Below are 18,374 nucleotides of genomic sequence, written 5' to 3'. Positions count from 1 at the left end.
TTTAATTTTACTCAAGCATGACAATTGGGTACTTTTTTCACCACTGTGCACAGCCCAGGTCGCAAGGATCTGTACACAATTCCTGGAAGCTGAAAATGTCCCAGTTATTCAGTGGCCTGCATATTCAGACTTGTCACTCATTGAGCATGTTTGGGATGCTGTGGATCGATGTCTAACAATATCCAGCAACTTAGCACAGCCATTGAAGAGGAGTGGGACAACATTCCACAGTCCACAATCAACAGCCTGATCAACTCTATACAAAAGAGATGTGTCGCTCTGCATAAGGCAAATGGTGGTCCCACCACATCTGATCTATGCCCCTACCTTTTTTTAAGGTATCTGTATTCTCAGTCATGTGAAATCCATAGAACTGTAAATCTTTGTCATTCTTGCATGTTGCGTTTATATTTTTGTTCAGTGTATATCAATGTACAGTGCATTCAGAAAGTATTCAGACCCCTTGACCTTTTCTACATATTGTTACGTTACAGCCTTATTCTAAAATTTAGTAAATCGTTTTTTCCCCTCATCAATCTACACACAATACCACATAATGACAAGGCAAATGTATTAAAAATAAAAAACTGAAGTATCACAGTTACATGAGTATTCAGACCCTTTATCCAGTACTTTGCTGAAGCACCTTTAGCAGCGATTACAGCCTTGAGTCTTCTTGGGTATGACGCTACGAATTTGGCACACCTGTATTTGGGGAGTTCCTCCCATTCTTCTCTGCAGATCCTCTCAAGCTTTGTCAGGTTAGATCGGGAGCGTCGCTGCACAGCTATTTTCAGATCTTCCAGAGATGTTCGATCGGGTTCAAGTCCGGGCTCTAGCTGGGCCACTCAAGGACATTCAGAGACTTGTCCCTTGTCCAGAGAATGTTCTTTTTCATAGTCTGAGAGTCCTTAAGGTGCCTTTTGGCAAACTCCAAGCGGGCTGTCATGTGCCTTTTACTGAGGAGTGTCTTCCGTCTAGCTACTCTACCATAAAGGCCTGAGTGGTGGAGTGCTGCAGAGAGAGTTGTCCTTCTGGAAGTTTCTCCCATCTCCACAGAGGAACTCTGGAGCTCTGTTAGAGTGACCATCGGGTTCTTGGTCACCTCCCTGACCAAGGCCCTTCTCCACCGATTGCTCAGTTTGGCCGGGCGGCCAGCTCCAGGAAGAGTCTTTGTGGTCCCAAACATCTTCCATCTCCCACTGTGTTCTTGGGGACCTTCAATGCTGCAGACATTTTTTGGTACCCTTCCCCAGATCTGTGCCTCAACACAATCCTGTCTCAGAGCTCTACGGACAATTCCTGCGACCTCACGGCTTGGTTTTTGCTCTGACATGCACTATCAACTGTGGGACCTTATATAGACAGGTGTGTGCCTTTCCAAATCATGGCCAATCAATTGAATTTACCACAGGTGGACTCCAATCAAGTTGTAGAAACATTTCGAGGATGATCAATGGAAACAGGATGCAAATTAGCTCAATTTCGAGTCTCATAGCAAAGGGTCTGAATACTTATGTAAATAAGGTATTTCTGTTTTTTATTTTGTATACACCTGTTTTTACTTTGCCATTATGGGGTTTTGTGTGTAGATTGATGAGGATTTTATTTTATTTAATCCATTTGTAACATAACGTCACAAAATGTGGAAAAAGTCAAAGCTACAGAGATGCAATACAGCCTGATGACCTGATGCTGTACTTTGAGCTACACATGAAGATACATTAGCTATACATTATGTATGTGACCTGGAACCTCAATTAGAAGTGGAAGAAGCCCTTCTGTATGTTGGCATTACCTCTGCAGATGTTTGTCCAGACGACCGCGAAGTGGGACTCTCAATGCTAATTCTCAGCATGGCACAGTGTAACTGTAATTGCCGCTGAGCTTTGACACAGCAGAACAAACGGTTGGGAGTAAAATTACACCATGTAATTAATGTGACTGGTGGGGAAGGCGGATAAACTCTAGGCCTTTCATTTGGGGCAGGTGTATAATTTTCAAATGGGATAAACACATGCAATCTTTTAACATTTAACATGGGAAATGAGATTGACGGGAAGGAAATGCAGCTCAAACACAATTGCACTTAGGAAGCCATTTGGAAAAGTGCACGTGATCCTAGGGTCCTGTGGCAATCAGTCTCAATTATGATTGCTTAAATGGAGTGAGCAGAATGCATTTTCAGTCTGAGCTTTGCTTTTCAGCTTGTCAGTACTCGGCATTGCCGTCTATTCCCAATCAAGTCGGATGACATTTTCTGATTGGATCAGTATAGTCATGCAAAAAGAATTCTGGTTTCAAGGGGCCAATCAGCTCAGAGTAACCTGATGCTAAAGTTTTTGATTGCAAGGTTTGCATCACCTGATTGGATGAATATGCGACTCTCCTACAGCTATAGACTTTTGTTAAGAGTTCCTATACTTGCTGCTTGGGGAAACAAATCTAAATGACTTATTTTGTGGAGTAACAGAAATGTGATTAAAAGCTCTACAGTTGCACAGCATTACTAAACGGTTGCCCTACAATCATTTGGATAGGATTTACACGGAGTGACACTTATGAGCATGAGAGACACTCAACTGGCTTTTAATAAATCGTAGTACTGCTGTAGTGCCCTTTAATCCCTCAAGTGTTGCCTGTGCACCGTAATCTCTGCACCTGTGAGTGTAGTATAATAGATGGCTGGAGGGCTGGGAATTGTCTGAGATACTACAGCGATAGCTGAGGGTGAGAGACAAACTGACACGGCAAGACAGATGACTGACAGATAGGGGAACGCATTTCCTCAACGGGGCAACGCTTAGAGTCGAGACGGGGAGCTGACGACTCCGCCTCACCCCTGTGGAAAGCACGGTAACCAACAGGGGCTACAAATCACCCAAACCATCAACCCCTTGGCTTGCATGCTATCACGCTCTCCTCTCCACCAACTCCACTCTCAAAGAAGAACAGGTGGTAGAACAAAAACAGAGCACCAGAACAAGGGAGAGATGTTAATCAAGAGGAAGACGAGGTAAAGTGCCAGAGGAAGCACCGAAAATAGGGCTAAAAAGGGTGGTAAGTCATGGCTGCTGAGTGTCGAGTGTTTCAAGGAGTCAGACAGAGGAGTAGACGTCAGGCAGGGTCAACCAAGGCCGACAGCATCTGAGAAATGAAGCCCAGATGGAGGCTGTTAGTTTGGGTAGTGCCAAGATCCATCCTTAATTAGCTGTTACGCTAGTCACTAGCAATCCATCTCGTCTGAGCTAGAAACGTCAAGGGCAAAAACACTTCTGAAGGACCTTGGATTTGCTAATTCCTCAGGCCAACTGACTTCCTTCCCTTTCCCAAAGTACATCTTGCTCCAATTAGATATGCATGTTAAGAGACAATTGTGAAGCACAGCATCAATCGTATCGCCAAAGAACAAGAGACCTTTGATCTCCATTATTCTAGGAGACAACACTGGATAAGTTGGCGATAACATCAGCACATCGAGCACATTCAGATAGTAGGATGATCATAGTTCACTGTGTTGGCCACTCATTACCACGCCTCAATGAATATGGAACAGCGATGCGCTGTGCTACTGTGAATGGCCCAAAGCTTTTCTAGGACACAACACACAAGTTTAATTGAAAAATGCTCTGAGGGGCCGAAATATCTGTTGAGTATCAAATTAAATGTGAATTTCCCAGAAAGTGTTAGATGGCAGTTTCAATTTGGGAACTGGGAGGGGTCGAAGGAGAGAAAGAGAATACACAGAGAAGGGAGAGAAAATAGGTATTCAGACCTTGAGCACAAAGAAATAATTCAAAAGATTTCCGTCATATTTTCTGATATTCTGTCTGTCGCAGAGACATTCTAGCGACCGGTGAAGCCAGCTAGAAGAATACTGTGGGTCTAGGGAACCTCAAATGTCTGCAACTCTGAGCCACTTATCCTGCACACAGACTTTTCCCATTGGCTGTCAATTCTCTTCCACCCAATACAATCACAGTAGTAGCACAAAGGAGGACGAGTAGAAGGAGGAGGGCATAAGCCTTGGAGAGGGGAGATGGAGCGATTTGTCTTACATACAGGCCATGTGATGAACTTTTTATTCTCCGTCTCCCCCGCTCAGATAAAGCAGACACATAACTGCTATCGTCCCAGACAGATTTAAGACATCTCCTTCTGTAAGTACAGGAAGATGCCAGGGCATCACTATACTGTACTATTAACATTAGGATACTTCACTCCGACTTCCCCCCTAGGAAGAGCACAGAGCTGGGGTTGGTGTAGCCTCGGTGCTGCCTGCCTGGAAGCGCTGCTGAGTCATCAGCATGCATGGGGTGCCCGTAGAATCATGATACAGTAGGGGTGTCAAGCTCTTTCCAAGGAGGGCCTAGTGTCATTTTTTTAAATACATGTTTTATTTAACCAGGCAAGTCAGTTAAGAACAAATTCTTATTTGCAATGATGGCCTACCAAACGGCAAAAAGCCTACTGCGGGGATGCGGGCTGGGATTAAAAATACAAATTAATTAAATAAAAATATAGGACAAAAACACAAATCACAACAAGAGAGACAACACAACACTACACAAAGAGAGACCTAAGACGACAACATAGCATGGCAGCAACACATGACAACGCAGCATGGTAGCAACACAACATGGCAGCAGCACAACATGGTAGCAGCACAAAACAGGGTACAAACATTGTTGGGCACAGACAACAGCACAAAGGGCAAGAAGGTAGAGACAACAATACATCACACAAAGCAGCCACAACTGTCAGTAAGAGTGTCCAAGATTGAGTCTTTGAATGAAGAGATTAAACTGTCCAGTTTGAGTGTTTGTCGCAGCTCGTTCCAGTCGCTAGCTGCAGCGAACTGAAAAGACGAGCGACCCAGGAATGTGTGTGCTTTATGGGGACCTTTAACAGAATGTGACTGGCAGAACGGGTGTTGTATGCGGAGGATGAGGGCTGCAGTAGATATCTCAGATACGGGGGAGTGAGGCCTAAGAGGGTTTTAAAAATAAGCATCAACCAGTGGGTCTTGCAACGGGTATAGAGTGCAGTGATGTGTCCTATAAGTAGCATTGGTGGCAAATCTGATGGCCGAATGGTAAAGATCATCTAGCCGCTCGAGAGCACCCGTATCTGCTGATCTATAAATTACGTCTCCATAATCTAGCATTGGTTAGGATGGTCATCTGAATCAGGGTTAGTTTGGCAGCTGGGGTGAAAGAGGAGCGATTACGATAGAGGAAACCAGTCTATATTTAACTTTAGCCTGCAGCTTTGATATGTGCTGAGAGAAGGACAGTGTACCATCTAGCCATACTCCCAAGTACTTGTATGAGGTGACTACCTCAAGCTCCAAACCCTCAGAGGTACTAATCACACCTGTGGGGAGAGGGGCATTCTTCTTACCAAACCACATTACCTTTGTTTTGGAGGTGTTCAGAACAAGGTTAAGGGCAGAGAAAGCTTGCTGGACACTAAGAAAGCTTTGTTGTAGAGCGTTTAACACAAAATCCCAGGAGGGGCCAGTTGAGTATAAGACTGTATCATCTGCAAATAAATGGATGAGAGAGCTTCCTACTGCCTGAGCTATGTTGTTGATGTAAACTGAGAAGAGCGTGGGGCCTAGGATTGAGCCTTGGGGTACACCCTTGGTGACAGGCAGTGGCTGAGACAGCAGATGTTCTGACTGTAGGTTTGTAGGTTATTAGTTTAAGACCTAGAGGGGAGTTCCTTACTAATTACTGACCTTATTTCAACATTCAAGTACAAGAGAAAAGCAAAAACCCGCAGACACTCGGCCCTCCGTGGATTGAGTTTGACACGTGTGATACAGCATCGACTTATTTTACAGCCGCCCGAGTTATCGCTATCACTGGTGCTGGTAGGCTGCTAAATATTGTATTATATTTTCATGACGGTCTTCATCCATAACCGTCGGGTACACGGTAATTGTGCCAGCCCTAAGCATCACATGCCGATACACTGTGTCTATATCCACAACAGCGTTAGCAGTCAGTGTGTGTGTGTGTGGGGGGGGGGGGGGGGGGGGGGGGCGACGACAACAACGCTTATCTAATGCCAATTGTCAAATTGAGATGGAGAAATCTCCAAGTTGGCTACATGGTCGTTGCTTTACGCATTATCTAAATGTGCTCTATGGGTGAATAGCATTTTCATCACCACATTTTTATAGACCAGCGCCTGACAGAAAGGGAAAAATCGAAGCACTCCGCCCAGATATAGTCTCCTGATCGGTGGAGCGATGGAGTGGAGCTCTGAGGGAAGAGGCTGAGGCAGTGGGCTCTGTGGCCTAGTACGGTGGGGCCCTGTGGGGCTTTCCTCCCCTCACTTAGTTGAGTGATGGACTGGGGATAGGAGAAGAGTGGAGCGGAGCCCATCTCTGGATATGTTCCTGTGTTTCACCTGTGCAGCGTCCTTTGGATCTCAGTGTCAGACCATTCTGTATGTGAGAGGACGAGCTAGGCGGCTTGAAACAATGCGCTGCCAACCTCATCTTTCTCTCTGCATCCCTCCCTTTCTCCCTCGTTCCCCACCTCCCACGCATATCCCTTCCTTCCTCTGCTTCCTCAATTAATCTATCCCCTCTTCTTCTCCTCCTCCATGTCCCTCTATCCCTTTCTTCCTTCCTTCGATTTGAGCCCAGTGTGCTGTGCAAATGAGTTGCTGGCACATTAGCATCAGCGAACGAGGGGATTTTCAGTGTGATGGATTCAGAGATTGACTGTCAGTCATCAGAGCCCTGACACAGATGTGTCAGACGGAGAAGCGAAGGTCTTTGATGTTTTTGTATCCACGTCCCTTGTTCAGCTACGAATTTGTGGCTGTGCGCTGCGTGTGCGTGTTTATGCATGTGTGTGTGTCTCATAAACGTTTGTGTGTCTGTGTTGTGTGTGTGTGACTTTGCGTGGGTGAGGCAATGGGGGATGTAGTCTGTCTATTTCTTATTTCTAGGTTACCTGTCTCTCTGTGGTGGTGTTTCACAGAAAACTGTAGAAAGGTAATGTCGGCTAGCTATGACGTACTGACATGAGACTGACAACTGTCAATCAGAACTCAAATATACACTATATACACCCCATCTATACCACCTAAGTACCGTACTATAATTAAACTGAGAAACCTGTATCACAAAGGGATAATCTAAAAATGCTTCATTTAGCCAATATCATATCCAGCGCCATGGTCTCCCAATTCCAACCACCTGAAAAAACGAACCCAAGGGAAAATCCCTACCGGCATCCCATTTTTTCCCCCTTGAGCAGTCAGGGAAATCTAGCATAATTTAAGAATGTTACGACACCAACAATACATGGATGTAATTTCCCACCCAGTAAATGCAGAATCATGAGAGAAAGAGAGTCCCCATACTTTTAAGTATATTTTGTCAAAGAGGTCAGATCCTACTAGGCCTTCAAACCCCACCGAAGGCCTATAAGGACACCAGAATAAAAGACACGGACCATGTATGGTACTTGAACGTCAAGCAGCAGCTTCTCGCCATGAGTATTTCATACCACGCACCTTTTTACATGTCATCTCTCCCTCCTTTATCTGTCTGGGAATATGTCAGCCTATCCCCTTTGGAATAACTACACAGCACGCCATTTCTTTTTTTGAAAACAGCACATCAAAGTCTGCCGCATCATGTGACTAGCAACATTTTGACTAAGACTAAGATTTCTTTCTTTATAGGCACCAGCCCAAAGTGGAGCTAGTCTCCCGCATGCTAAACAAGGTTCACGACCTGACCCTGGTCCCCTCAGTGTTGTCCTGTAGCACTGAGCCGCCTGTAACATGTTTAGCATGTCTGTCTAAGCTTGTTTTGACTGGGGACTCAGCTGGATCCCTAACAAGCTGCTCCCCTGTGAAGTTGACAAATATAACAACAGCTAAGACAAATAATAAAAAAAGAAATAACCGCTCGGTGACAACAACGTCTGGGATTTGTTTTTTTAAACCAGAAAAGCTTTAAAAAAGATTTTTTTTTAAAAACTGTGATCAAAAGGACAGAGAGAAAAAAAAGAGAGATTGGGATGAAAGTAAGAATAGTCACAGTAGCTGATGAAGCCGTCCTAGTAGTCATCTCCTAAACCCTCCAGCCTTGGGGAAGGGGAGGACCCTTTTCAAAGCAGCAGTCATGCATAATATAAGCCACTTTGTTTATTAATGATGAGGGGTCCCAGCAGAGACGCAAATCTTCGGCGCTAGGCCCGAATCGCGGTAGCTTTAATATCTAGCCGGATAAATAATTTATTCCTACACCACTGCGCCCTCTGAAGATTCGACCCTCGCTTCTCAATTCCGACACACTCGGCCTGGCGCACTACAAAAGCGAGAGGCGGTGCTGTGCTCGATCTCTTCTCCCTCTGCCACCTCCCTGTGCTTGGCGGTGCTGCTTTCATGTACTTCGCTGGGAAGGGGATGCTGAGAAATGGGCTGCCATGGCCCCACACTTCCAGGCCAACATGTCCACCACCCCCTAAAATGAATTTCCACAGAGAGCCATGCATGGCGCCTAAGTGGGCAGTTCACCATTGGGGAATCTACAGAGAAGGTACTTTCTACAAAGTCAGCCATTTTGACACTGCCATCCCTCACCATGGTGCTTTTTGGAGAAAGTGTAGTACCATTACGGCCCCTACTATGACTGATGAACGTGGTGTAATATGTCAAATTGAATGACCCAGAGAATACATCGTGGGCCATCATTACATATGTAACACATGAGATATGAACCCGGGTCTCCCAGGAAAGCAACAAACGTCTTAGACAAAGAGGAAATTCCCTCTTGGGCCGATGGCAGATGCTGATTTTGAAGATCGCAGGCTGGGCTACCTCATCACGTGACCATGTCTGCTACACATTGAAGACCGTTTTGAGTCATTGGAAAAGGTGATCAGTGAAGTCCATAAATCCATAAAGTCCTATCACTCATAATAGAGTGTGTGTGTGTGTGTGTGTGTGTGTGTGTGTTTGCATGTAGTGCATCTGTCAAATGTACCTATTCACGACCCAAAAGACTGGTGTGCCCGTTGCAAATAATAACAAATCTGAAAGCTATTTCCATTCAGTGGCGCCAAAGAATGACATGACGAGTAGCCAGTGAACGGCGGCGGCGCTCGTTGCCCAGGGCATTGATCAAAACGTTGTCTAGGAGGATCCTTAGCACCTGCGCCGGACAAAGTGCCGTCTCTTCGCCTCTTTCACTCACTTCCTGGCTTTAATAGAAAAGCTATGAATGGGTATGTCTGGCAGCTGCATGTATTCTCTGTTCCCTGTTGGGGGGGGGGGGTGTACGACACCTTATTTCCTGTCAGGCGTAATGTGAAAGAACGAAAGAGAAACAGGGGAAATCAATTCAAACGGAAGCGCTAGCTAGGTAGACAGCCACATTCTAGACTCTAGACAGAGCTGCTTGGGTCGTTGGCGTGTGTCGGCGAAACGCAGACCTCCGTTTGGTCTCATAACAAGGACTCGTTGCGACGGGGTTCGAGAGCAGACCAGTTGGACCAAATAAATCACGGTCAGCCTTGGTATTTACCACGAGATGACAGACATGTCTCGTTGGGGATTTGACAAAGGGCCGAGAAGAGGAAAGATGGCATAGGTCAGAACATCTTCCTGTTATACTGGAATTCCTGGTTGCAAACATAATCATGGTCCCTGTCTGTCAAGCCTGGCCTAGTATTTACTGTTGTGGTTGCTAAGTACCTGACCTCACCCACAACAGAAAAAAAGAAGGCATTGCCAGACTGCAGCAGCTAGAACAAGAGCATGAAGCTGACAACACGGGAAAACACATTCACGACGAGATCCACATACTGTACATACTTACGTGACAAGGACACACAAATATTATTAACCCCATACATATCTACCTCTATAACTCCGGCATTGTACATACGGTACTGGAACTGACCCCGCATGTGACGTTCTCGTGTTCAGCTCATTTCTATTTCTCATTTGTTTTTGTGCTACTTCACTTTATTTAAATAGTACTACTGATATTGAGTACTCCACTGTTGGGTTTGGAGCTTGCAAGAAAGGCATTTCACTGTACTTGTGCACGTCACAATAAAATACTTGAAACACATACGCTACATTGAGGACCTGCGGAGTATCACGCTGTACAGTACGCGTGCCTATGCCAGCTGTAGTGAGTGTTGACTGCACGGATAATGAGGGTACTGCGGAGGACCATTAGAAGGGTTGAGGTAGCACACGCCCGGTGGTGTACACTAAGTGTACTCATCAAGTGCTGCTTGAACACCCACAGCCTAATAACACACTCAACAGAAAGGTCCACTTGGGGGAAAGGGCTCACGAGCCAAACCAAAGTGGCTGGGTCAAGAACCAATTCAGATAACAAGTTGTGCTACTTCCAACAAATATTGTGCATAATACGCCAATCTAGTTGAATGAACAGATGACACGTCCGTTTACACACTTGGCAGCATTTGAAATGGCCCGGTTTGACAGGCTTGGCTTTGTGTTACCCTCTTTCAAAGACACAATTGGTCAGGTGGACAGAGAGACAAAAAAAAAAAAAAAGACTGCAAATGTCAAACCGACGAACCTTATCTGGAATGGCCAGGAGGTGTCCTTTCTCCTCCTCTGCCACTTTGTGTGTGTCTGTGTGTCTGTGTGTCTGATTGTGTGTGTATGCCTCAGCCTGCGGAGCGATGAGGAGAATAGAATCGAGAATACTAATGCCAGCCTTCTTTAAAAGTAGGGCCGTGCCTCTTGTCCCTGTGTCCCTATGGGCCAAGCTCACTGTCCCCTCCTTCCCTGACCTCACACAGTGGTGTCACCACAGAGATAAAGCAGTGATTATCAAACGCCTCTCCTTGTCATTATCACTAGGAGCTGTGACAACAGGGCCAGCCGTAGGGGCCGCGGCCCCGAGTTCTCCCCCAGGATGAGCGCACAGAGCTGGGGTTGCTGTAACCTCGGTGCTGCCTGCTTCGAAGCGCTGCTGGGTCATCAGCATGCATGGGGTGCCCGTAAGCAAACATCGCTGCTGTCAAACGCTAACACTGTAGTCAAACAGCAGGCACTCCCCCAGGTATCCCCTGAGCTCAATGCTCCGCAACGGAGGCTATTGTATTGAGCAGAAAGGGAGGAATGTAAGGGCGAGAGGGAGGGAGGGAGAGAGAGAGAGAGAGATGGAAGTCATGAGCAGAGTAGAGGGGGAGAGGTAGAGAATTGAACAAAGGGAGGAGTAGAGATTGAGAGATGAAGAATGGTAAGACAAGTGAGAGGGAGAGAGGAGATGAAGAGAAATAGAGATATCAAGATAAAGACATATTCCAAGCGTACGTACAGGTATACAAGGTGGGAGAGAGGAAAATATAAAGGCGCTCTAGGGGAAAGACGTATTGACAGCGTCAGAGGGGGTGGGGGGGGGCAGCCTCAGGGGTTTGTGTGTGTATGGGGGATGGCGGTCAGAGGGGGAGTTGGCTCCTCTGTGGCGGCACTTAATTCAAGGGCACCTGGAGGAGGGTTGCCATGGGGACGCCGTGCCCACAGGGAGAAAGGTGTGAGACCTCTCCATCCTCTGTGAAACACAATAACAGAGATCACATAAGCAGAATGAACTATTGTCCCGGTCCTGCATATAGCTAGGGATTCAAGGCTGTTGTATAACCAGATAATATCTCTCTGCCTATTAATATAAAGGCTAAAATGGCATATTGTCATAATGTACGCAAGAGTAATGCTGCCATGGATATCCTTGAGGTAAATGGGGAAAGAAAAGCAAGGTTTTTTGGATGTTTGTGTTGCTAGCGAGCCAGCTTTCCTCTCTGTTGCTTCTCGTGATTGGCCTTGAATGAAGGACTGAAGGAGATTTGACACTCAGACTGAAGGAGAAGCAGCTCCGAGGCCACATCTCAGATCCAAACACCCACAGTGGTGGAAGCACACACACACACACACACACACACACACACACACACACACACACACACACACACACACACACACACACACACACACACACACACACACACACAGCTAATGGAGACACTATCATTAAAAGGTGTTGAGAGGGCTCTATACCTTGTGCATGTCTAACTATAGGCTGAATCCAGTGATTGTGTGCGGTTATACATGTCCTCCCCCGTTTCCTTTCACACACACACGGCTTCCATTTCAAACGGCACATCCAGTTCCTTGCTAATCCAATATGATGGACGCCGGCGACAGTGATATTAATGAACCTCCACTCAAGCTGCAAGGCCACATCTCAGATCCAAACACCCACAATGGCACAAGAACACACACACACACACACACACATACACACACACACACACACACACACACACACACGCGCATTAAATATCCAGCGATGAAATCTCCTGGAATGTTTCCATCACAAACAACAAACACGGTCTGTGTTTAGAATTAGGATGTTAATCCCGTCATCCCAATGCAGCAGCGTGTGCAGGTATGGATTACGCCGCAGGGCAAATAGTCCCCTTACCTTGCCCGTTTCCATTCCAAAAGAGCTAGGGTAGGTGTGAGTAGTGTGTGCGACACTGTGTGTGTGTGTTGACTGATGAGGAACGAATGAGGTCCGACATACTGCATCAACAAAGCTACTGCAGTGTCATTGATCTGTGGTGAGTTTCCGTTAAGTGTTTTCATAATTAGAGCGAAGAGAAATAAGCACCGACTCAGTCAGACAAAAAGCTCATCAAAGCCGTGCATCAGAGAATGTGTGCGCTGTTCATATACGTATACCGCAGCTTCCTTAGTGATATAACGACGGAACGGACAAAGGCATTCATGACAAAATGTCATCTGAGAAAGCCCAGTGGATTTCGCGAGGCTCCTCCGTAAGACGGCAGAGCACGTTCTTTGCTGTGACATAACGACGCTGCTAAATAGGTTTTGGTTGGCCTGCGAGTGCTGAGGCTATGTTTTGCCAGCCCCAAGGGAGGCCCAGTGTGAGATGAAACCGTCAACATGGATTAAATATATACCATACGTGGGAGGGAAGAAAGAGCCAGTGTCAAGTCGAGCCAGCCGCAGACTGAGTGCTTCTGGGTAATACCGGAGTGAGGAGAGAGAGAGCAGTTTGAAATGACAAACACGAAGGGAGAAGCATGGTCGAGAGGGGGGGCTCTTCAATTACCTTCAATCAGAAGCAGTGTAGAAGAAATCACACTGGCTTGAATAGGCCATAATGAATTGCTTTTCATATAGACAGGCTGAGAGTGGGGCATCGGTGGCGGCGGGCGATTGGCGATGGGGGCCTTGCAAAAAGGCGCCTTTCCATACAGCATCCATCATAATAGTGGCGTCGTTAATCAGGCAGGATAACAGAACAAACAGTGGCTTCTCCACTCTGCCTGGCACTAAGAGTGGCTCGCCAAACAAACCTGGCTAATACTCAATGACTTTGAAGCAGTTCTTCATACACTCGAGTGTCACATGTACATGTACAGATGCATTAGCATGCATACTAGGATCCAAAGCCCAATTGGAAACAATATGCCAATATCCCACCAACCAAATGTTAAGCAAACAACTCCCAGCCATGGCTTAACAGTACCTACTATGTACCAAAAGGTTAAGGCATCTCCTATTAAAATGATCCAATCCATCTCTCCACTGTTGTTTGTATCACAAGCTCTCGTCGGTGGCTCCTGTCCCTGCGGTATCCTTTCAGGAGGAGACGACGGGGCCGACAGAAACAGAGTAATGACACCACCAGCAGGCTGAATACAGTATGAGGCCTTCAGCAGCGCTCCCAGAGTCAACTGCCTTTTTTTGTTTGGGGGGGGGGGGGGGTGCAGTCGGGGTTTGAACTTACTGTTGCGAGTTAAAACAGCAGAAAACACAAGGTGACATTTTGAAATGTGGTTGTGCATCAGCAGTTTCTCTCTTGTTATGTCAGTCACTGAAATTCACTCAATTAGCCCACGCCAGCTAAAACATTTTTTATTGGTGAATGAGTCTAGCGGCCAGCTATCTAAACTTGTAGTAGGCCTAATCATGGTCCTCCATTGATGCTATTAGTCACTCTCGCTCAGATATCATATTAAAAACGGCAAACATTTCTCTTCGCCCTATGGCAGCGTTTGTAGAATTACATGAAATGAGTTGTAAAATAGCAAAATCTTCCCTCCGCCCCATGTCAAAATGTGTAGAATTGCAGCAAAAATTTTTTTAAATGGCAACATTTTCTCCACGCCCCATGGTACACAGATCCGTGAGCCACTGCGGTCCCTCCCCTGTCAAAGTTGTCCATTCCTGTCATAGGTCATAGTCTTAAGGAGATCTTATCAAGCAGAAAACTGTAATAGGGTTTCTAATGAGGGGGGAGGGGGGGCATTTGGTTGACGGAAACGAGGGCTGGCACTTGATATAGAGAGCCATGAGTCTGGACTTGGATGGCTTATTCAGAGAGCGACTGAAATGGAATCTCTCCATTGGAGTGATATGCAAGAGCATGTGTGATGTCTTTTCACATGAAATGGAATCGGTGATGAACACATGCTGCTCTGAATAATGATTTTTTTAAAAGACACCCAAGTCGTCAGACGAAGCTGGGTATCATGTGGGCGGGCAATGAGTAACCACTAAAAGCAATAATAGACTGTTCAGTGGGGTCTATGCATTGTGCACTTCACTGCCGTATGCCAGTGTGAATGGGAGACAGAAACAACCTTGACTGTAGGACTATCAGTGTAGACATGTGGTCAGTGTCATATGCCTTGAACCACAAGCTCTTCCTTTCTTTTCCCATTCTTTCACTTGAACCATCGGACAGCCGCAAATCCACAGAGAAAGCCTGAGAACCCTTTAAATGTTCATTACAGTATGTAAATAGTTGAGCAACTTGAAATGCAAAAGAAGTGCAATCCAATTACCAAAGCTAGAGGGTGAAAGAAATAACTAAATAGGGAATAGAACAGGGCAGCCAGGGTTTCAGCTGCCATTTTAGAACGGTGTGTGTGTGTGTGTGTGCGTGCGTGCGTGCGTTTCCAGCCAGGTCATTACAAGCAAACATTAAAAAACATAATTCATCAACCCTTTATTGGAAAAAGGAAGCATCATTTCCCCACATCTTCTCAGACTCTATTGGAAGCTCGATTGTGTTCCAGACTGGCATTTGGCCTGAGAGACAGTTGGCATATCGCGCTCAACGGCTCGGGCAGAGAATGTGAAAAGTCAGAAATCCAATGCGGTACTGAGCACAGGGAAGATGCAGAAAGCCAATAACGTCGATAGAGGCGCAGGCTCGGCCAATTGACTGCGGCGGCCTACGTGAGCTGCTCTCCTCCGTCTGACACCGCCTTGATTGACAAAGATTACGGCTAAACGGAGGAGAGCGACGCCGTCAAGCACACGGACCGCAACTAAGTGGACTGAAGTGAATGATATGGACAGCGGAACACGTGAAGATGTCGAGTTGCCAGAATGCTGGGAATTCTCTCTGCGGAAGGTTGGGAAGGGGTGAGGGGAAACGGGATAAAAAAAAAGAAAACTCCAGCAGAAGAAACTGCAGCAACCAACAGAGAACCCTGAGAGAAGCAGCCTAAAGCAATTATAGAGCACAGTAAAGACGTTGAGTCAATTTTAAAATGGAAAACCAGGACACAGAGTACCATAGCGAATACATACAGCAGAACACAATCTCAAAGACCTTGAAAGGACATTAAAACCCAGCCATTGTGTGTTAACAGTTGCGCTATGCATTACGATTACATGAATCTGCATTGGTCACAAGCGTGGATCTAAAATGGCCGCCACATGTAACTCATGTGCATTAGGGCCCTGTTGTCTGAGGATGCACAGGATCCGGAGCCATTAATCAGAGTTTGGCCAGCGGGGACCTGCAGCAAATGAGGTGGGTTGCCCTGTTGAAGCCCTCTGCCTTTGTGTGGATGAACCAGGATCAATAGATGGATGAACCACTTGGCTTGACTCATGGTCTCAAGCCGGACCACCTCTTCTCCAACCACAAATCAACCCCCTTCAAGACCATTACGTTTCATTAACCTTCATAGTCCAAATCATAATTCCACACATCACACACTCTCACCGGCATGATTAATCAATGTATCAACCATTAGCTTGCCAGATAGCGAAAGGGACCGGTTACGAGTAAAATAAGGGAGTTTGGACCTTACCGTGGCCCCCACGTGTGAGAAAGGGCATCCTGTTGATGGCGATGGGCACAGTTCCATGCTTGTTGTGGAAGTGGTGGACGTGGTGGGTGGTGCTGAGGCTGGAGGAGACGCGGGCGGCCACGGCAGGGCAGGGGAAGGCCAGCAGGGCCAGGGAGAGCACCAGCCGGAACAGGCAGGCCGGGCTGGCCCACACCAGGGGCGCCACGGGCCGCTGCACTAGCAGCAGCCCTCCGCCCACCTCCAGGACCGACCGAAGCACGGGGGCGTAGCTCAATGGGAGCAGCATGCCCCTCCAACTTCCTTCCGCGCGACAGGAACAGGAAGATGACATCTCAGATGGACCCAGGGCCCATGATCCCCGGCTTGCCAGCGCGGGGCAAATATATATATATTTGTAAAACCCCAAAATCAGCAGAGGATGAAAAAAAATAAACACGATCCTCCTTCCGAAGACGATGATCCCAAAAACACTGCAGGGGAAAAAAAGGTATGTTCAGGGAAAATAAAAAGCGAAATCCTTCCAAAAAGGAGCAAGAAGAAAAAAAATCTGAAAATTCCTTCAGTGAGTCCTACAGCTAAATCCTCCCTGGAGCCTATTCCCTATTCTTACACAATCCTCCAGAGCCCCCCAAAAAACTAATCCCCAAAACAACAGCACCCCAAAAAAATATATCCCGCCCCACTGCCGACTAAGGGCTTTTATTAAGGCACCCTGCTAAGCACCACAAAACAAACTACCGCTAACGGTGGAAGCCTAAACAGCAACTGATAAAAATCAGGGGAACACAGATTATTGCATTTTTTTTAAAAACGCTTCCATCTGTAAAACTATATGACTAATCAACACAAATATATTTCTCAGCTATAACTCAATAAACCTGTTCGCCGTCAATAGAACCGAAGTTTTCCACCGCTTTGCGAAAGCGCTACAAACCTTCTCGATCCAGAGCCTGAGCCCTCGGTGTGGTTAAAAAAACGACCACCATCCCCACAGTTTGCTGGATGAAACCTCTCACATCAGAAAACAAAAGGCAAAAAAGGGATAGAGTGATGGAGAGAGGGCTAGAACAGTGCCAAGACGATGGAGGTGCTGATGGATCCAGCTTCCAGGCTTTTCAAATCTCTGAAGGAACGACAGCGTAGAGCAGAGCTGTCTGCAGAGAGCAGAGGAAAACAAGGGATGTGGAAAACGAGTGCAGGGCAGAGAAAGAGAAAAAGCAGAAGCAGGTATTCCCAACAACTATAGACACTCGCAATCCCTCTCCCCTCCAGGAGAGAACCAAGCTAGGGTGGAGAGCGGCGCGGATACAGATTCAGAGGCAGTAGAATCGCACCCAAACACACAGAGAGCATCCAAGTGATCCTTATTCCCCTCCAGCTCAGAAAAGCATCATAGCGTACCGATCCTTCAAAAATCCTCCTAGTCTCCTTCCCACTCAATATCACACAGTATCCTTTTCCTTTATGTCCCTTTAGATGGAAAGAGATTCCCGGGTCTCTCCCTCTCAGTCCGTGGATTCCCAGACGCTGGTCTGAGGAAGAAGCAGTCCTCTCGGAGCTCCGGCACAGACTGCTGGCTGGCTTGTTCGGACCGACGCCACTGCTGTGAAATTCATGCTAATTGAAACAGGGGCTGCAGCAGCGAGAGCATCCTTCCCCTCCTTCCTTCCATGAGACTCTCCTGATCCAGCGGTCTAAAGGCAGGACGTCTGCGTACGCTGGGGCGGACAAGGGGCAAGTAAAACAGAAACGGCAGAAACGGAGCAAGGGAAGTTGGAGGCACTCTGCTCTCTTTGAAAGCACAGCCGGAGACTAAGATAGATGGAGGCAAACAGACGCGGAGAGAGTGTGAGCGAGAGGGAGGGAGGAAGGGAGGGAGGGAGGGAGGGAGGGAGGGAGAGGAGAGAGAGGCAGGGAGGGAGGGAGAATGGGTAGCAGGCAGGAACACATGCTTGTGTATGCACATACAGCACACAAATAGAGTGAAGCCACAGATTTGTCGCCAATGTATGGGCTCTCACCCAGTAAATAACAGCTTGGTGGACTGTTGGGGGAGAATCTTGTTCCAAAGTCACTGTAATAACAACACAGCAGCAGGAGTCAGAGAGGGTATTTTTGTCATTTAGGAATAATGAATGAACACGTGCACGCAGGTGAAAAATAAACAACATTCACACATACAAAAACACGGATCTGAACACACACGCACAA

General features: G+C 46.8%; 1 protein-coding gene across 9 annotated transcripts in view; it reads right to left on the bottom strand.

Annotated features, from left to right (window-relative positions):
- Positions 1-18,374, bottom strand: part of nrxn2b (neurexin 2b) — a 943,005-nt gene that overhangs the window by 238,276 nt on the left and 686,355 nt on the right. Inside the window, exon 1 of one of the 9 annotated variants that reach the window (XM_029753601.1) lies at positions 16,164-17,976. The exons of the other annotated variants lie outside the window; for them this stretch is intronic. Coding sequence (XP_029609461.1) covers positions 16,164-16,494 — 331 coding nt within the window. The 5' untranslated portion in view covers positions 16,495-17,976. Of the gene's footprint in view, positions 1-16,163; positions 17,977-18,374 lie in introns of those variants that run through there. 9 annotated transcript variants of the gene reach the window in all.

The sequence above is a fragment of the Salmo trutta genome, chromosome 5 (genome assembly GCF_901001165.1).
Source record: "Salmo trutta chromosome 5, fSalTru1.1, whole genome shotgun sequence".
NCBI classification, from domain to species: domain Eukaryota; kingdom Metazoa; phylum Chordata; class Actinopteri; order Salmoniformes; family Salmonidae; genus Salmo; species Salmo trutta.
Note: the sequence above shows the minus strand (reverse complement) of the source record. Positions and strands in the feature narration are given on the sequence as shown.